General features: G+C 44.4%; 1 protein-coding gene across 3 annotated transcripts; it reads right to left on the bottom strand.

Moving 5' to 3' along the window:
- Positions 1–15: 15 nt before the first annotated feature.
- Positions 16–18382, bottom strand: LOC121707514 (nuclear factor of activated T-cells, cytoplasmic 2). Of its 3 annotated transcripts, none has more exons than XM_042090157.1 (10): positions 17992–18382; positions 16471–17398; positions 15778–15946; positions 10493–10695; positions 9787–9959; positions 9497–9640; positions 6317–6372; positions 4348–4480; positions 2845–3613; positions 16–437 (listed from the first exon to the last, which is right to left on the bottom strand). In XM_042090157.1, exons 1-10 carry the CDS (start codon positions 18128–18130, stop codon positions 431–433), a joined length of 2721 nt encoding a protein of 906 aa, XP_041946091.1. In that variant the 5' UTR covers positions 18131–18382; the 3' UTR covers positions 16–430. The 3 variants fall into 3 exon arrangements, with proteins under 3 accessions (XP_041946091.1, XP_041946089.1, XP_041946090.1); XM_042090155.1 differs by having other exon boundaries at positions 17–437; positions 2873–3613; XM_042090156.1 differs by having other exon boundaries at positions 18–437; positions 2873–3613; positions 9497–9637.
- Positions 18383–19237: the final 855 nt, after the last annotated feature.

The following is a 19237-nucleotide window of genomic DNA, read 5'->3' on the forward strand; positions in this document are numbered from 1 at the left end:
ATGTCCTATGTAGAGATCTTATTCATCAGATTATTTATTTAATGTACAGTTAAATACAGAATGCAGATGTCCTATGTAGAGATCTTATTCAGACATCAGATTATTTATTTAATGTACAGTTAAATACAGAATGCAGATGTCCTACTATGTAGAGATCTTATTCATACAAAAAGAAACTATAAAAAAAAATTGAAAAAATTATGAGAACTGATATTTACTTCCTTGCACTTGCAATTTAAGGCATAATTTCATGTTAACTTTAATAAAGATATGTGGTAGACAAAGATGTAAGTATAAAATAAGAAAGTAAAGTGAAAAGAGGCTAGAAGATTAGCTTTTTCCTCCCAACATTTTCTGAGGTGCAAGCTGGGGACTGTCCCTCCTTTACGTGTGCTCCCGTCCGAGGACTGGCATGTCCTTCCGAATGATGTCATTGACTGTGGACAAAAGCAAACAGATTAAGGATGCTTTGACGTCACATGATTTTTTTTGTTTTTGTTTTGCAAAGCTGATTATTGTTTGTCAGTGAGTTTGCTCTCTTTGCTTTTAGCTGTCTGTACTCTCTCTTCAGTGTGTATCTTGGCCACCTTCTCAGTTGTTCAGTTGTGGCACTGCCCCTCTTTTACCACTAGGTGGTGGCGTGTGGCTGCATACTACCCTGTCTCCTGGCAACCTTGGATGCTTAATTTGGTGGTGCTTCCTGTTGTTGCTCAGAGGAAAGTTGTAGTGGGCTATAAATGGAAACTTTCTCACCCATCTAAAAATAGGAGTGGGGTAGCAGGGACACACACACACACACACACACAAGTCAAAAGGGGCTGTATTTGGGCTCTGAATGGAAACACCAGGATGAGTGGTGTCTGTCGTAGCTGTTCACATTATAGCTACCACCCACTCCAACACACACAAACACAAACAAAGTATTTGCTGTGTCGCTCCATGTGTAAGGTGGGAGCTCCTGCAGTCAAAACAGTCTGAACCCTACAGGGCAAACGAAACGCTGAACTAACCAGGGAGATGAAAGCATGTCATCTTGGCTGAAAAGTAACTTGTTGAAAACAACACATTTCTTCAATTCAGTCTTGTATATAAGGTGATTGTCAGAATGCTACTTTTGATTCACATGGCATTCCTTGCATTCCTTTGTGCTTTTCATTTTGTCATGCTTTTACCCAAGTATGGGTTAATGCAGTGTGTGTCTGATGCAACGGGGTATGTGTTTAGACACTGTGTACTCAGGTATGTGTTTAAACACTGTGTAGTGTGTACTCAGGTATGTGTTAGACACTGTGTACTAGGTATGTGTTTAAACACTGTACTCAGGTATGTGTTTAGACACTGAGTATTCAAGTATGTGTTTAGACACTGAGTATTCAAGTATGTGTTTAGACACTGAGTATTCAGGTATGTGATAGACACTGTTGCTCACTAGCACTTGGTCACAGTTAACCCAGACGTGAAGGCGTCTGTTACCGTTATAGCAGTGGAAAATTCTCAAAGGTGGAAAAACAGAGAAAGGTAGTCTCAGTGCCTCTTGCGTCATTTAAGTATTTCCCCACCTCGCACCTTCTACTGTGTGTGGCTAAACTGTGAGCACTTAAGATCCTGCGGCAGATCTGGCAGATACCTGACATGGTAGGCTACGTAGCGAGCAGAGAACGATCCAGTCATTGTAAGATCAAAAAGAAAAAAAATAGCCTAATAGCCAAATTCTGAGAGAAGTCATGAAAGCGTCTGTGAAACCTCCAGGGAGTTCCATCTCAGATAACCAGGTCTTTATGTGGTGCAGATTTACATACCCGTGTGTGTGTGTGTGCGTGACAAAGATAGAGAGCTTGTAATGTGTGTCTGACTTTGTAAGGGAAAGAGAGACAAAAACTTAAATAAAGCACTACAAAATCAAAGTTTGGCATGGGTTCATTGGGTTTGGGTTTTGGGTTTGAATACTTGTGGGATTTGGGCTGTACATACCCAAGAGTGTATGTGTAGGATAGATAATTTCTTGTGAGAGAGATGGAGAAAGAGAGAGAAGTGTGTGTGAGAGAGTGAGAGACAGAGAGATGGAGAGAGATACAGAGAGATGGAGGGAGAGAGTGCAAATGTGTTTTGAGGGGATCAATGATGCATCCTCTGTGACCTTGAGTGCTAGCTGTTGCGCGGATACAGTAGTCAATATTTAGCAGGATTTGCTCGGGCCTATTTAAAGTGGTGACCCACATACAGCCACCGGGCAGTGCAAGCACAGCACACGAGCCATGGACAGGGAGCAGGGACGAGCATCGGTTCCAGTCACTCTCAGACACACACTCACTCTCACACACACACATACACACACATACATGTACACAGCTGTCAACTGCAGACTTGAACCAGTCACTAAGCTAAGCCTTCTGAAGAGGTCTGTCTCATGCTTGTGTGTGTGTGTGTGTGAAAAAGAGAGAGCGAGAGCGAGAGAGAGAGAAATATATATATAAATATAGATACATATTTGTGTGTGTGTGTGAGGGTGTGGATTCAGGTTGTAGTGTGTATACTAAATTTAATTCAAGTTTACATGTTCAGATAACAAATACAGACAGTGCGGTAGTGCAGTAGCTGTCTGCAGCACACACTGCCCTAATATGGGGCATGACAAAGAATTCTAGAAGCATTGCTGAACAATCACCACGGTAACTACAGCTGATGATACACAAGGCTACTTTTTGAGTATTGTTGTGCGGGTTAATATCATGATCATCTTTAAGACCTCCACTTTTGCAGTTTGGTAAGATAAGGGTGTATTTTTTGCAGCTTTTAATGTATTATGAGAAAAAACTATTCAGACTTTTTGAAAACTTTCCCGACCTGCAGAAGCAAACTGCTTCACACCCACCATCATCCAGGTGGTCCAGGTACTCCTGCTTCACAGTCACCCGTCCTGGGTTGGCTCCGCTGGGCTGTCCAGTGGCTGGTTGGAACCCCTGGTGCTGCTGCTGCTGCTGCTGCTGCTGCTGGTGGTGGTGGTGGTGGTGGTGATGCCCGTGGCTCTGACGTGGCACCGACGGCGCTACAGCCCCCACCTGCCCGTAACTGCCCGGTTGCACGACGCTGGGCACGACGCCGGCATCAGGGAAGCGTGAGGCGGCCTCCTGGAAGCTGTTACTCATGACCACCCAGTGGTGTTGCTCGGCCAGCGCTGACCCGCTCGATGCCCTGGCACCGTAGCCAGCCGTCATGCCCAGGTGGTCAATGCCCGAGCCCTGGCTGTGGCTGTGCTGAGTGGCCATGCCAGCGGTCATCCGGCCTGGGTAGCTGCCAGCCTCCAGGAGGGGCTGGTACAGCACGGGGCTGCTGCCCAGGCTCCTGGCCTGTCGGTAGACGACCGGTGGGCACTGCAGCTGGTACTCCGGGTCCCGGTCAGCATAGGCACTGTGTATAGCAGCCTGTTGCTGCTGCTGGTGGTGGTTGTGGTGATGGGTGGACAAGACTGGCACGCCGCAGCCATCCAGGGGCATCTGGGAGGTCGTAGGGTGACCGTGACGGGACGAGGGAGACACGCCCAGGATCTGAGATACGGCACAGCCCAGCTGCCCGAACTGGAAGTCGTCCACCGGCTCTGTCTTTATGAACGGCACTGGAACACAACACACGAGACGCCAATCAGCCAGTCTCCACTTCAAAATGAGTAGATTAAGCAATTTGGAAATCTCACAATATAAAAGCAATACATTTTATATGAAAACAAAATGAAAATACTCTCGTCCTCTCCTCAGCAAAGATAAACAGTTGTGCAGTGTGTGTAGGTATAAATAATAAATAATGTGTAAGTAACATCTGTTATGTGCATTGGTACATTAATGCATTGACGTGTGTAGTGGACAAATAGGCCTACCTATATACTGCTCTTTGATAGAGCATGCAGTAATCTGTGAATGGTACACTCAATGGAAAATACTCTAATCTGTGAGGGTTTGTAACTGTAAGTATGCACCAATCTATAACTAGTGGGTAAGTATGCACTAGAGATGCACTGAAATTCTGGGCTAATACCAATGTTCAATATCGACCGATACTGAAGTTAGGCCAATATAGACCCTTTCAAGAGAGTTCCATTATCAGCATCATAGTTGGTCCCACAAAGCTTCCTTTTTAACATTCCATATGTTATCTTAATGCAGAGGAAGTAGATTGGGGCCCAAATAGAATGTTCAAGCATTGTTTTTGTTTACCTTGTTGAAAGGGTCTATATTGATGCACCCCTACTAATAATATGTAAATGGAATAAGCAGTGGAAAAGAATGTGTGAGGGCTTGAAACTGTAGGTAGCCATGCACTGACCGCTAGGTGTACAAGCAGAGAATGGCTCACCAGTGAGGGGGGTGTATGTGAAATGCTGGGGCTGACTGCGTTTCCTTCTCCCGTTGAGCACGTAGAAGTTGACTTTGGCTGGGCGGTAGATGGTGTTGTCACGATAGGGCGGGATCTCCACAAACAGCATACTCTGTACAGGGGAAACACCAAAGCCATGCGTCACACTGGGGTCTGGCATGGGTCTCGTGTGTGTGTGTGTGTGTGTGTGTGTGTGTGTGTGTGTGTGTGTGTGTGTGTGTGTGTGTGTGTGTGTGTGTGTGTGTGTGTGTGTGGTAGAGAGCAAGAGGGATAGATGTTGCAGGTGTTCTGCTTCTGACCAATCTCCTCAGTGTACTCAGAGCCATGAATAGCAAACCACACAGGCCACATGTGTGGTGCATCCCGACAGTCTATTAGTGACCTGAACAAGGAAATCCTTGCATTCCTCAGGTCTGGCACTAACAAATACACTAACCAACAATATAAATGCAAGAGAATTCACTCCCATGTATCACAAGTAAAAGATCTCAGACTATTGTTCACAAAAGTGATAGAAATTATGGAATTAGAGAGCACTTCACCTTTACATTCAGTTCAAAGTGTCCACTGTGGATGTTCTGTATGCCAGTTGCACGCTCTCTCAAAACGTGTCAGAGGAATTGTGTGATGTGATAAAATTATTTAGAGTGACCTCATCTGCATGCTTTTTATAAGCATCTCTTGACATGTCAAACATGTCGGGTGAATGGGGGTGAAGTTGCAGTGCTCATTATCAGTTTTTTTAACATCCTTCAAATAGAAGTAAGCCTTTTAAGGCTCATGTTTACATCCATTACTTCAATTAATAAAAAATGTTGGAGAAAATGCTATATTTACAATTTTGTTCAGTTTGTTATAACTGTCATTGGTACTTTTGCGTAATAAAGAATGAAATACTACAGTATACTGTTTGTCTCATGTACACAAAGTAATAGTATACTATTGCTTCACACAAGTGCTCCACAAACAAAGTGGAGAAGCTGCTTTTATCCATTATGCCCCAAAGCTATGGAACACCCTGTCTCTGTACATCAAGCAGGCGAGTTCAGGGAATATCTTTAAAAAAAGATCTGAAAACATACCTGTATAAGAGAGCATTTAGTTAACTCATCTTATCTTGTAGACTACTTGTTCAGATTATTCTACATTTGACTGCTGCCATTAGAGCTGCAGCCAGCCAGAAGCAGATGGACTCCCCTTATTAACTCAGGTTCAGCATTTGTTAGCAAAGCCTATGTATATTCTATTATAAGTATTTCTGATATGTTGCTGATTGGATCATAAACTGCCACAGCAACAAAGAGAAATGGCTGATTATTCTCTATTATTGTGTTACATGTTCTTATCTATATTTCTGATATGTTGCAGATTGGATCATAAACGGCCACAGCAACAAAGAGGAATGACTGATAATGACTGGCTCTTCTCTATTATTGTGTTACATGCTCCAACTGTAAAGCACTTTGAGCTGCATTCTGTGTATGAGAGGTGCTATACAAATAAAGCTTATTATTATTATTATTATTATTATTATTATTATTATTATTATAGTATTACTGTTATATCTAATATGTTACAAAAACATTACCCCAAGTAAATTGTTCTGATCAATGAATAACCAGAAGTGCGTGACTACCTTTCCTTTCATTTAAAAAAACATTAACCAGGCAGGTCTAAAAATAAAATAACTTTTACATTTATATTTTCAAATAGAAAATACAAATTGTAAATGAGTTCAAGTTTTATTTACATTTCAAATAAGAAAATAAGTAAAACGGCTTCCTAGTATGCTGTGCTACCTGTCAGCAACCCCCACACACAGCCCTGAAGCCTGCCTGTGTGTCTTTGGAATGTTAGTGTTGCGTAACGGAAACCCCCTCTTTTGATGTGTGTGGGTGTGGGTGTGCGTTGGTGTGTTTTGGTGTTTCGATGAGCTGCATCTACTCACAGCCTGGCTCTTGTCTCGATCCACAGTGGCCTCGGCCTCCCAGATCTGAAGCCCATCTGCAAGGCACACACACACACAGACACACAACCACTGCTGTTACCATAGTGACAATGATTAAACTGATAAGCTCATCAGCTTATCAACGTTAAAAGCAACAGAAAAGATGGAAACATGGATAACTTGACACGTGTTATGTTGCTGCGGTTTTCACTTACACCCCTGTGAGGTAAGTATGTATTACATACAAAAGTGAGTATGTATTTGTGGCACTGTTATACTGGTTGTCCTATTCTGTCTCTGGGTTAAGCCACTGGCAGCGTGTTTCTCTAAGTGGGTCAGTTCTGGCAGTGGAAGCACGTCTGCTGCCTGTCACCAAACGTCAGGTATGGCGCTTTGCATGACCTGCCTGCAAGCAAACACTCTTCCACTCTCCTGTCTGCAAAAGCTGCCACCGCTGTGTCATCTCACACGGCCTACAGCCTACGCACGCACACACACACGCGCGCATATACACCTATACACACAAATGCGCGCACACACAAACTCAGACAAAGAGGAAGGGAAGGAGCACAGTGCTTGTAGATTGTATCTGTCCCTATCAAACCACATCCTTTAACACTGCTCACCTACCCGCTAGAGACAACACGCAGCGACAACAAAATACACCCACTCTCACACTGTATATGTCTGTTTGTGTATTTTGTGTGTATGTCTATATAGGTGTGTGTGTGTGTGTGTGTATGTTGGTGTTCGAGTGGTCACATGCAGCAGTGACAAAAAAAGCAAAGAAAAACGCCCACTTTAGTTTCACCTCAAACTTTCTAAACTTTCAAAAAGCCAGAGAAACACATCCCATAATAAACAGTGGGTAGTATGACAAGTATCCTCCTATCAGCTGGGCGCCACTGGAAAATCACATGCAAATCCCTATTTGGGTCTATTTTGCTTTCTCACGTCTCTCTCTCGATCTCTCCCTCTATTGTGGCCGTGTGACCCAGTTGTGGCCACTGGCAGGCAGGCAGACCACTGGTGTCTAAGGGTGCGTGGGAGTGGTAGTGTGTGTGTGTGTGGGCATGTGGGATTTGTTGGCTGGCCGGCTAGATTTTCTGCATGTGTATTTTGAGTGTTTTTTTTTCTCCCTCAGGTGTTTAGGCGCGGAGCCCGGCTTTGTGTAGCGGGACAGGACTGGCTGCTACTGTGCAAACCCTATACCCTCTCTCTCTCTCTCTCTCTCTCTCTCTCACTCTGTCACTCACACACACACACACACACACACACAGACACACAGACAGACCTTTATGCTTATCCCTTCCTCTTCAGCAGCGTTAAATCCTATCATGCCGTGCGAGTCCCACTCGCATGCTTGTACACACACACACACACACACACACACACACACACACACACACACACACACACACACTACAGTCAAAGTAGAGCCCCAGCACAGACTTACTCATGGCCTGCAGCCTTTCTGACGACATGCAAACGAGTCAGAAAATACAACCTTAACCAAATACCATGCTAATACTGGCCTGGTTCAGTGCCCTGGGCACAAACAAATTGACCGGTCACTCCGCAACACAACACCACCACCCCTCCATATAATCATAAACGTGCCGCACACCTGAGAAACAGATGGAGGTGTGAGGCCTGACAAGGGCTAGTGATCAGACACAGACACAAACACGTCCAAGACGTTCCAATCCAGAGCCAGACGCATGCAAAGAATCTCAAGAAATCTCAACATTTTCAAGTGTCACATTCACAGAGTTATAATGATTTACTTCTGATATTTTGACTCCAAGTATCTTTCCCTTGTAGTGAGTCTGGTCTTTATACACATTTCACGCACAAAAGTCATCTGGCTTCCTTACAGTGGCTGTTTCTTAAACTCGAGGATCCTCGAGGATTCTTGCTTGGTGGAACTGAGCCCTACCGAGTCAGATCCTTCAAAGACAAGGCAAGGCTTCTTCTTTGCATTCGGAAACACACAATGGAACAGATTAGTGAGTGTGCAGGAAGCTGCAGGTGTGCATTATTGAAAATCAGGCCTTCTGCCCACTTCTTTTTGAAAAACAATGAATTCACCACTGTCAGTCTCATTCACTCTCATCTCAATCACTGTCATTGGAAGAGGTTTAAATACTCTTCCTAAATGCCTTCTTTACACGATTACGGCGTGAGAGTTCAAAGTTGTTGAAATTACCTGAGCCCATAGTTAATTTAGGCTACTTTACACAGTGACAATAACACAATGTTTACATATAAATATACAGTGGACTGCCTTGTTTAGTACAGATTTAAAATCCTCCATAAATGTGCGCACAGGATTGTGGGTGTTTCAAGCATGCTGAGGATACACACATGACAATTCTGCCAAACAAAGGAACGTGGTATAATTTGATGGATGCTTGATATTGGAACAGCACTCGATGACGTAACATCCTTCAAATAGCAGCCTTGAAGGATCCCTCCTTGAGTTTGAGAAACAGCCTGTGTGCATGGGCGGATTATGAACTTTCGGGCCCCTGGGCCCAGATGTATTAAGGGCCCCCCACCCACTTATTGTCGTATATGTGGGAGGGGGGGTTTGGGGGTCCTTCTCCAGAAAATTTTTAATTTGTATGATGTGATTTCCTGTATTCTGGTGCATTTTGGGGATGGCCAATACTAAATTCAATCAGATTCATAGCCTACATCTTGATGTGTTGATATTGAGGCAATGATTACATGCAAAGGCTTGGGCTTCAGGGCCCCCTGACCCCTTGGGCCCCTGGGCCTGGGCCCGGTAGGCCCGTGCAGTAATCCATCCCTGCCTGTGTGTGATTCTGCCAGGAGTTTGTTCATTGGTTGAGCTGAACCAGCCAGTCTTTACTTCTTTAGTTAATTAGTTAGTTTAGTTAACCATTAACCATTCATCCAAGTCTGTGTACAGATATCAGGACACTATGGACACTAGGTGACCAAGAAGATGAGTTCTCTGACTGTGTTAGAATCGTGGACTGTACCTTAAAAGCCAATGTTTTGTGTGATAAACCTTTATGACCATTTTCCTATACATGGACATGGAGCCAAGTTCTAGACTAAAGCTTTTTTCAGTGGAATTAAATTTTTTGGGGGTTGGGAAACCAGTCGTTAATGTTTCATGTGTGAGTGATGGAGATGACAGCTGCTCACCGTGGGTCTTCTCGCTGAACACCACTTTGGAGTCCGAGGTGAAGTTCTGGCCCGTCAGGATCATCTGCTGCCCGCCCAGAACTGAGCAGTGGTCAACATCCTGGCGCTCCACGGCCGGCAGCTCGTGAGCAGAGCGCTGTGCTGCTTACACGCACACAAATGCAGACACAAACGCTTAGACTGCCCATATATTGACAAATAGGCAAATTGCACTAAAAATAATGTGTGTGTGTGTGTGTGTGTGTGTGTGTGTGTGTGTGTGTGTGTGTGGTGCGCCCACACATACTTACAGCACTCTATAATCTGAGAGGCCACCTGTAGGGAGACCCACTGTCCTCCTGGTTGGGGCACGTGAACCCTGAAAACCAGACGCACACGAGTGTTCTTACGCCCGATGTCCGTCTCACCCTTACGTAGCTCGATGTCAGCGTTGCGCAATTTCAGGATGCCTGCACAGTCAATGCTACAACACACAAGAGACAGCCCGTTCATCAGGATGCAGCCAGAACAGTAGTGCAGGACCATTGACACTGTGACTACATACCAGCTTAGTGAAAGCTCTTCTCTGTTTATGTGTCTTTGATCTAGTTTAATCGTCTCTCTAGTTCTCAGTTAAACATGGGGAACACTCTTGTGCTGTATGCTCTCTCTAGTTCTCAGCTATTCATAGGAAACACTCTTGTATTTCTCACCACATTGACCATCTGCCAGAGTGCCACAAAGATGTTATCAAAGTGTGTGTCTGTGTGTGTGTGTGTGTGTGTGTGTGTGTTGGTGTGTGTGTGTGTGTGTGTGTGTGTATGTGTGTGTATGCGTGCAAACACTTATGTGTGCTTGTGTGTGTGTGTGTGTGTGTATGCGTGCACACGCTTGCGTCTGTCTGTATTTCAGTGTCCCACTGGATAGCATGTGTGTTTATGTCTGAGAAGTATATTGTGAATTTATGTGTGTGTGTGTGTGTGTGTGTGTGTGTGTGTGTGTGTTTATATTACTCACACTGCTTTCATGTTGTCTTTGGGGTCCAGTGGAATCTCAAGGACCTTGGTGCCGCTGATGATCCTCTCATGGCTAGACGTAGTGACGGTCTTGCCGGTGATGCGGTGCACCTGGTAGAAGGCGTGAGGCTTCAGCACGCGTTCGTCTGCTGTGCCAATGTACACCTGCAGGGCCAAAGGCTCGTGCCCGCGATACCCACGCAGCTGGCATCAAAACACACACAGTCAGATCGGACCGAGGCAGCATAGTAAATATAATGATGCCTACATGCCATACTGTATATAGACACCATATTAAACAATATGAATATGTTGATCCATACAATACATATCACCAGTCGAGCATTAAATCTTTTCAAATCTAAAGTAATCTGTACTATGTGTCATGTTGTCAAAAACATGCATCATTAAGTGAACCACACTCCAATGTCCCCTGACCAAATACCCATACATGACTCGTCACAGAGCCCTGTTAATTTTATTATTGCTTACGTACACTGCAAAAAATGAATTCTAACCAAGTGTTAATAATCTTCTATTAAGATCAAAGAATCTATATGGTATTTTTAGTATGAAAAGTCTTACCTAGTGCTCTCCCAAAGGATCATTTTGACTTAATTTAAGAAGACCTTGACTTATTTTAAGGAGTCTTATGAAGACAAATTTACTCAACGCACTGGCAGACAAATTTGCTTGTTTTTAGGACACATTTGCTTAATGCACTGGCAGACAAAATTGCTTGTTTTCAGGATGAGATGTCTTAAAATAAGTCAAACTTTTCTTAAATTAAGTCAAATGATTTCATGAGAAAGCACTAGGTAAGTCTCTTTATACTGAAAACAATACCAACTATTTTTTTTTTATCTTGATATAAGATTAACTAGATGTACCGCAGAGCGGTACAAAATATGACCGCCGCCCAGTCCAGCACATTTTTTCCACAAAAATAAATCACGCTGAAAGGCCTATATGATTCTAACTGTCTCACTAAATTGCATTATCCACACTCAATTCTCACTGGTATCTGCTAGACAACAAGTACCAAAACATGATTAGTTCATAGATTTCACATGTAAAATTGATTTTATACAACCCCACCCCTATCTTGCCTGTTCATAATTCTGAGAAATTCTTGAATTGTGTGCATGTGTGCGTGTACAAATTTATGTTTATGTGTGTGGGTGTGTGTGTGTGTGTGTGTATGTGCGTGCTTGTGTGTTTGCCTGCGTATGTGTGTTTGTGCATGTGCATGCATGCGTACATATGTCTACTGTGTGAGTATGTGTCATACGTATGATTACTGTAAATGTATGTGTGTGCGTGTGTATCTGTTTATGCACATGTGTGCACATGGAATGGGTTAACATGACCCCTGGAGGCAAACATACGGAAAAAATTGGTCATCCTAGGCCCTACGGTTCTCAAGATATTCACAGAAAACTGTGTCTGCCCTACCCTCCTTTCAGGGGGTCCAGTACAGCAGGGGGGCTACAGATCAAAACGAAAAACGATGGTTCCATGCTATCCATGTGGGGTTACATGCCCACCAAGTTTCATGTACCCCGGTCTTTCAGTGTCCCGGGAATTCTTGTTGGTGTACGGTCACTAAATGTACACATAAATTATTTTATTGTAAGGCCCCCCATTAACGAAAGTTCACAAAACTTGGCATGCATTCGGAGGGTGTCATAATGATCCTACACTTTCAATTTTGTGCAGTTTTGACCATGTCAGCCAGAGATATTGTGATGAAAACACCTAATTTTTTGCTTTTTAATTTTTAACTAGGTGGCGCTATACATGAAATAAGTGGTAATGGGATGGGTTGACATGCCCCCTTAAGACCAACATACAAAAAAAAGGTGGACCTCCTAGGCCCTACGGTTCTCGAGATATTCACAGAAAACTGTCTCTGGCCACCTACAGGCCAGTTGGTGTTATTGTGTGGCCCCCCATGAACGGAATTCCATGTAACTTGGTGTGCATTCAGAGGGTGTCATAATGATCCTACACTTCCAATTTCGTGCAGTTTTGACTATGTTAGGTCACAGATACCTGCGATTACAACACCTCATTTTTACTTTTTTGTGTTTAACTAGGTGGCGCTATACATGAAATGAGTGGTTATGGAATGGGTTGACATGGCCCCTTGAGATCAACATACAAAAAAAAGTCCAGTCCAGCGGGGGGGCTACAAATCAAAACGAAAAACGATGGTTCCATGCTATCCATGTGGGGTTACATGCCCACCAAGTTTCGTGTACCCTGGTCTTTCAGTGTCCCGGGAATCCTTGACGGAAATTTGAACATGAAACAAGAAAAAAAAAAAAAAAAATCTGACTAAACCTATATGACCACCGCTTCGCTGCGCGGTGGTCATAATAACACTTGGTTAGATTGTGTTAGATAAGTAGTTTTTGCAGCGTAAACTGAGGGTGTTCATAAGCAAAGACAAACTTGGACAGGGGACATATGAAAAACAGCTATCACACTTCCCTGTCAACAGATTCCATTTTAAATGTTTGGGTAACTGAGAGGCAGGCTGAATGGCCCTTGTCTAAGTAAACTATACATAACACCACAGTAGCATCACAGTAGCAAGTATGGCAATTTTAATATCTATCGCATCAAATGCTGCATGTCATTAAGATCATTTTTAAGTCATAATGACAGTGAGGACCTTTATTTTGCAGTTCGTTTTTAGTTGTTCAAAACATTACTGAAAATCAATAGCTACAGCTTAGAGATGTGAGAAAAGTATTTCTTCAGACACTTGTCTGTTTGCGCAATTGACTACCAGTAAACTAACAGTTTTCAGTTTCACAGACTTGGAAAAAGGACTTGATTTGGATACATAAATCGGCGGAGGTCTGTCTGGCACTACAGTGATGTCTAGACTAGAACGCGGGCGGGACAAAGGCTTCTAGACTGTTCTTCGTTCTGTCAATGTCTTCTACAGGAAAGCCACCACACCTTAAGCCCTGCAACAACACAACTTCCAGAACGCAACAAAGGCCCCTAAAGGAGGTCTTTGACTGAACAGGGGTGTGTTTCCCAAAACCATAGTTGCTAACCTGTTAGCAACAAGCTCTGACTTAATATAACTTAACTAACATTATTCTCACTAAACATGGATTCTTAACACACTGCTTTAACTCAATTTTGCACAAGTGCACGTCTGACCTTTTAAAATGTTAGCATCTTTAGTTTTTCATCTTTAATTTTACCTTTTTTATCTCATCTTTAAAACTATTGGACAGTTATGTACAACTGACCATTTTATGGTACACTATAGTTGGTTATTAAATATTGCCATTTACTGGCAGCTCTCCAGTGATTTTTAAAAGCCTATCAAAGATCTACAGAAAAGACCAATTAACAGTCAATACTCTTCAACAGCTAATAAAACATTATCTGGGAAAGAGGGTGAGTGTGTGTGTGTAAAAGTGTAAAAGAGGAGAATGTGTGTGTGTGTGTGTGTGTGTGTGTGTGAGAGAGAGAGAGCGAGAGAGAGAGAGAGAGAGAGAGAGAGAGAGAGAGAGAGAGAGAGAGAGAGAGAGAGAGAGAAAGAAAGGGCTGGGTAGAGACAGGCAGCAAAGTGACCCAGATAGCTGGGTCTAGTTCTAGTGCAGAGCTGTCAAATCCAGATGATGCCGGGGGCGAGCCAGCTCTGGGCCACGTGTGGAGGAGACTCATCTGCTGTTATCTCTTGGCAGACAGATAGAGCGGTCAGAGTGGAGGATGTTAATTTCCATACACAGGGTCTGTTCGCGCTCAGCTCACACGTGCTGCAGTAACAGGGAAACGCCCTATCTCTCTCCTGCATCTCACAGACCTGGGCGCTGTCTCTCTCTCACTCCTCCTCCCATATCACATTTTCTCTCTCATCACTCTCTTACTCTCTCTCATTCTCTCTCTTGACCGACTTCTCAAACCACAGCCTTCTTCTTCATATTTCAGTGCAATTTCCATATTTAAAACTCTACCAGGATGACATTGGCTCACATTTCTGTGTTTGCATTGCCAAACTATTTACCAAAATAAAAGAAGTCTATGTGACAACAATAAGGTAGAACTTCTGTCATCACAACCCCCACCATTCCTTTTGATCTCTTTTTCACATCAGTCTCTCTCTTTTTCCTTCCATACTGTCAGGCGTGCCTTCAAATTCGCAAACAGTGGTGAACGTTTGCAAACAGTTTTCCTATGCCTTGAGCTTTCGGCGAATGTTTGCGAACAATCGCAAACAGTCTGAGGAGGTAGTTCTCCGCGAACATACAGGGGAACTGCATGTGAGTTTGACGAAGGCAACAATGCAATTACAGTACTGTTACAGTGGAATGTTAATACCAAATCTTTCAAATTTAACTGTTCAAAGAGAACATGTTCACCACGAACGTTCACCACTGTTTGCAAAATTTGAACGCACCTTAGCTCTCTTCTTCTTACACTTTCACTCTGTTGTTGTCTTTCTCACTGTCCTCATCTCCCCCCATCTTTATTTCTCTCCCTCTCTCTCTCTTTCTCTCTCTCTCTCCAGTTCTCTTTTTGGCTGTCCATCGCCTGTGTCTCCCATCTCTCTCCTCACACTTTCACTGGCACACTCTCTCTGTTGTTGTTTTTTAAATTCAAATTCACGCTATACGCTATATTGGCATACAGTATCTAGAACTCATCAAGACTAAATAACAGTCATAAAATAAAATCTGTGAATCAGTGTTTCCCACAGAATTGAATTCTATTTGTGGTGGTAGGTTTGCAGAATTAACTTGAATGCAACAGTTTTTAACAAATTAGCGCAGCGTGGTTATGATACAGATTTAAGCACAATTTAGCCAGTTGACGTTTATGCCTACAATTGCAGGATTGTTAATGTTTTCTTTAAATGTGCATGTAGGTAGTTGAGATACAATAAGAGGCTGTGCAAAGGTGCACATAGCTCTACTATAAACCAATTCCATCCAATTTAAATAGTACAACATGGAAAATCATTGTGTGGTGGTCAGTGTTGATATTGTGGTGGGGTGCCACAAATAAGTCAATGTATGGGAAACACTGTGTGAATACAATACATCTCTCTCTCTCTCCACATCTCTACCTCTCTCTCTCTCTCCAGTGCTCTCTCTCTCCCTGTCTGGTGTATTTCACCTGCACCATGGGAAGACTACCCCCGACCAGCACAGATAACTACCTAACACCATTTCTAGCAGAAATAGTTTTTCCAGTTCTCATTTTTACTCTGTCCACATCACTCCTTCGCATTCTCTCTCTCTCTCTCTTACTCACCTGGACGACGGGGTGTCCTCCTGATGGGGCTTTGACCGCTCCGCGGCTGCCCTCTGTCTCGTAGTGGGCGCGGTGGTACTGTTTGGGCTGCACCTCCAGCCGCAGCTCCAGCTGGTCCGTGCTGCTGGGCAGCGACCACTCCAGGGAGGGCAGCGAGGACACAGGGGCACTGTCGAGGGGGCAGTAAGGCAGGTAAACGCATGGCTCTGTTTTAGACTGTCCCCAAACCCATCATATGAGTGACCACTATCACCGGTGTGAGACACTATTTGTGGCTTTTTGTGTTGCTACCTTATCTTACACAGGAACAATCCACAAATATAAAAACAGTGTATGGGATAGGAATAGAAGACTGATTTTGATTTTTTTCTGATGACATAAGCTGGTGTCTGTATGTTGGTTATGCACCTAGGCTCTTAAAGGATTTTAAATGTAAATGAGACCTAGAGAGAGGTCTAATGATGTCATGCACCTGGTGACAAACCACATCCCCAGTGACAGACCGAGCTGGTGTGTGTGTGTGTGTGTGATTCTGCTGAAGTCATTTGTGGTGTGTTTGTGTTTGTGTGTGTGTGAGGTGTCATCTCCATCCTGTCACACACTCTCTGACTGACAGTGGCCACCTACTACTGTGTGTCTCCACCACGACCATGATCCTGACCGTGAGTGTGTGTGCCCCCCCCCCCCACCTACCTGCACACGCCGTGGGCCAACTGAGTGGGCCAGCCAGGTGAGATGACGTAGTAGGTCTCCAGGCTGACGGCAGGCTCTGGCTTCACTTCGTGCTGGTAGTGCAGGCCGCCCTCAGGATGGTTCTCCTGGTACATGGCGCCCCCGAAGCTCCCACGCACCATCTTAGTGGGCACAGGCTTGGGCAGGCTGCCACTGAGGCTGCTGACCAGCTCCAGCTCGTCAAACCCGCCGGGACCCCCAGCGACGGCGCCGGCTGGCCCAGAGTCGTAGCGGTCATCTGGGTGGGGCGAGGGGCTGCGGGAGCGGGGGCAGACCCGGCCGGGGTTCTGGTACTGGTCATAGGTGCGCTTGCCCTTGGGGGAGGCCGAGCGGGAGCCGGGGTGCGGCGAGGAGGACCGGCGTCCAGCCAGGAAGGTCTCCTCAGTGATGCTGTTGCGCGGGGAGGTGGTGGGGGAGGTGCGCGGCGAGCCGGCCGTGTGGAGGCCCTGCAGCCGAGGACAGATCTCGGGCAGCGCTGTCGGGGACACGCAGGGTGACGTCCAGGGTGAGCAGGCCTCCGACCAGCTGGTGGATGAGTTGCTACTGGCCGGGCTCAGGCATTGCGTGTCACCGCGGTAATTGCTGCTTTCGTAGTAACCGGGCACGGTGAGTGTGGGGCGCGGGCCGATGTCCAGGGGCTCCGTGTGCGAGTGGTCATGGGGGTGCAGCTCTGAGTAGGTGATCTCGATGCGTGGACCACCGGGGCGCAGGGGGTGCTCCAGAAACTCCCCCAGCTCGGCCTCCAAGCTGGGCAGGCCATCGGTGGTGGGGGCCCCGGGGTGGTACGGGGACTCACACAGGGACTCCAGGCTGTAGGGAGTGTGGTTCTCTTGAAGGCAGGACTCAGGGCTGAGAGTGTCCTGGGCATCATGGGCGTTTGGATCCTCTCCTGCACAGACAGGAGAGTAAGCAGTCACACAGAGATAAACAATGGGTATCACCCGCATATATCAATCACACAGTCACAGGTTTGCATAAAATGTTAATATAATTAAGAATCTTAATATGTACTTTACATAGCCTCGAAGTGCGCAGAAATTAATATAGGCCTAAAATACATTTCTTCCATTATATATTAAATCAGAACTGGCTTATGTAAGGGCTTTGTTTAAAGTTTTTGTTAAAATATATTCCTCTGTTGCCAGGCGAGGTGTACACCCAAAGTGTATGCACATAACTGCCCATAAGTGTATGCAAAAGTGTATGCACATTCAACTACATAAACTGAAAATCCATGACGGCTACATGCTCACTTCAAATGTCCCCTTCATAGTGGCGCGCGCAATGCACGTGAGAGGAAAAAAAAACTGTCAGTGTACCTGTAAAGCAAACCCCGCTGCTCTCTAAATGTGTAGAATTTGCCGCTTATGACCCACACAATTGGCCTACATCCCAAACACAATAGGTTGCGGCACACATTCTTAGTGTTGTTGCCTGTGAGTGATGTTCTTCTATGTAACTGAAAATAAAGTCTGCACCAACCTTGTTCATCCTCATCGTTTCCTGGCGGGTTGTAGAGAAACAGGTGGGGAAAGTCGAGTTCTTCTTGACCATTCCCTTGTGACATGTCGTCGGGGAGCCCCGAGGTTGGGGGGTCCCCTTCATAATAGACTGAATTCATTTGTCTCTTTCCAATATTCTTTACGAAACTGTGAGAAGCAACACTAGAAATAACGAATAAGGTTGTAACGACCAAATAATATAAAGTACAATGGCACGCGCTTCAATGTATCCTGAAAGTCACAACAGCTTATCAAATTAAACCAAAATGAAAATTATTTGCGCAGTTAAAGTCCCAGGGGAGTCTCGTCGGATAATTACAAAAGTCGTGCATCCAAGAGCAAATTGAACGGATCAAGTGCGCGACAGAGTGAGCGAGAGAGCGAGAAAAAAATCGCACAGCAACTTCCTGTTTGAAAAGAAAGGATGTTCTGCTGAAACAATTGGTGTAGGCTACATTGCTTTTTGTACATTAGCGGTTGTCCCCACTAGGCTAAAGACTTTCACTCTATGAATTTGATTAATTAGGCTGCAATGCATCGTCAGTCAGTCGAAACGCAGTCTGAGAGTTCTGAGAATAACTTGACCGCTTTTTCCTGTGAATGTGTTACAAAAAAAAAACCTGCAGTATCAGAAACACTGACCAGACAAATTCAAGAATAGGCACATTTGGGCTTATTATTTCGCTGATTTATTTTATGTCATGTCTACGCATATTGTGTTTGTGTAGCAATAGGCCTAGGCTAAATTATAAGTAAACCATTTGCATCACTTAACTAACAGCCGTTAGGTGGCGCCATAGTCTAGCATGTGTTCCCCAATCACTGAGTTCGTATGCTGTGATAGCCTACTAACAGTAAACTTGTGACGTAATCACATAGGCCTACGCTATCACATAGCCTACGTTAAGTAGTAGTAGCCTACTTTGTTAAATCGGCGACATTTCAGTGAATAAATTAGCATTTGTGGTCATCCTCAGAAGCACATTTTTATATAGCAATATAAGTTTAACATAACACATGGCTTATTTTTGTAATTAAGATAATTAAGTAGGCCGAGGCTAGGCCTACTAAATAAATATTTTTTTTTTTTAAACTCTTATCTGTCAAGAGAACAGGATTATCAATCAAATACTTTAAAGTGAGATGATATGTGTCTCGTTCTGTTATTAACTTAACAGGGGAGATGCTAGTCAACACTAGATTATATCTGACACTGACAGGGTAAT

The sequence above is a fragment of the Alosa sapidissima genome, chromosome 4 (genome assembly GCF_018492685.1).
Source record: "Alosa sapidissima isolate fAloSap1 chromosome 4, fAloSap1.pri, whole genome shotgun sequence".
Taxonomy (NCBI): Eukaryota; Metazoa; Chordata; class Actinopteri; order Clupeiformes; family Clupeidae; genus Alosa; species Alosa sapidissima.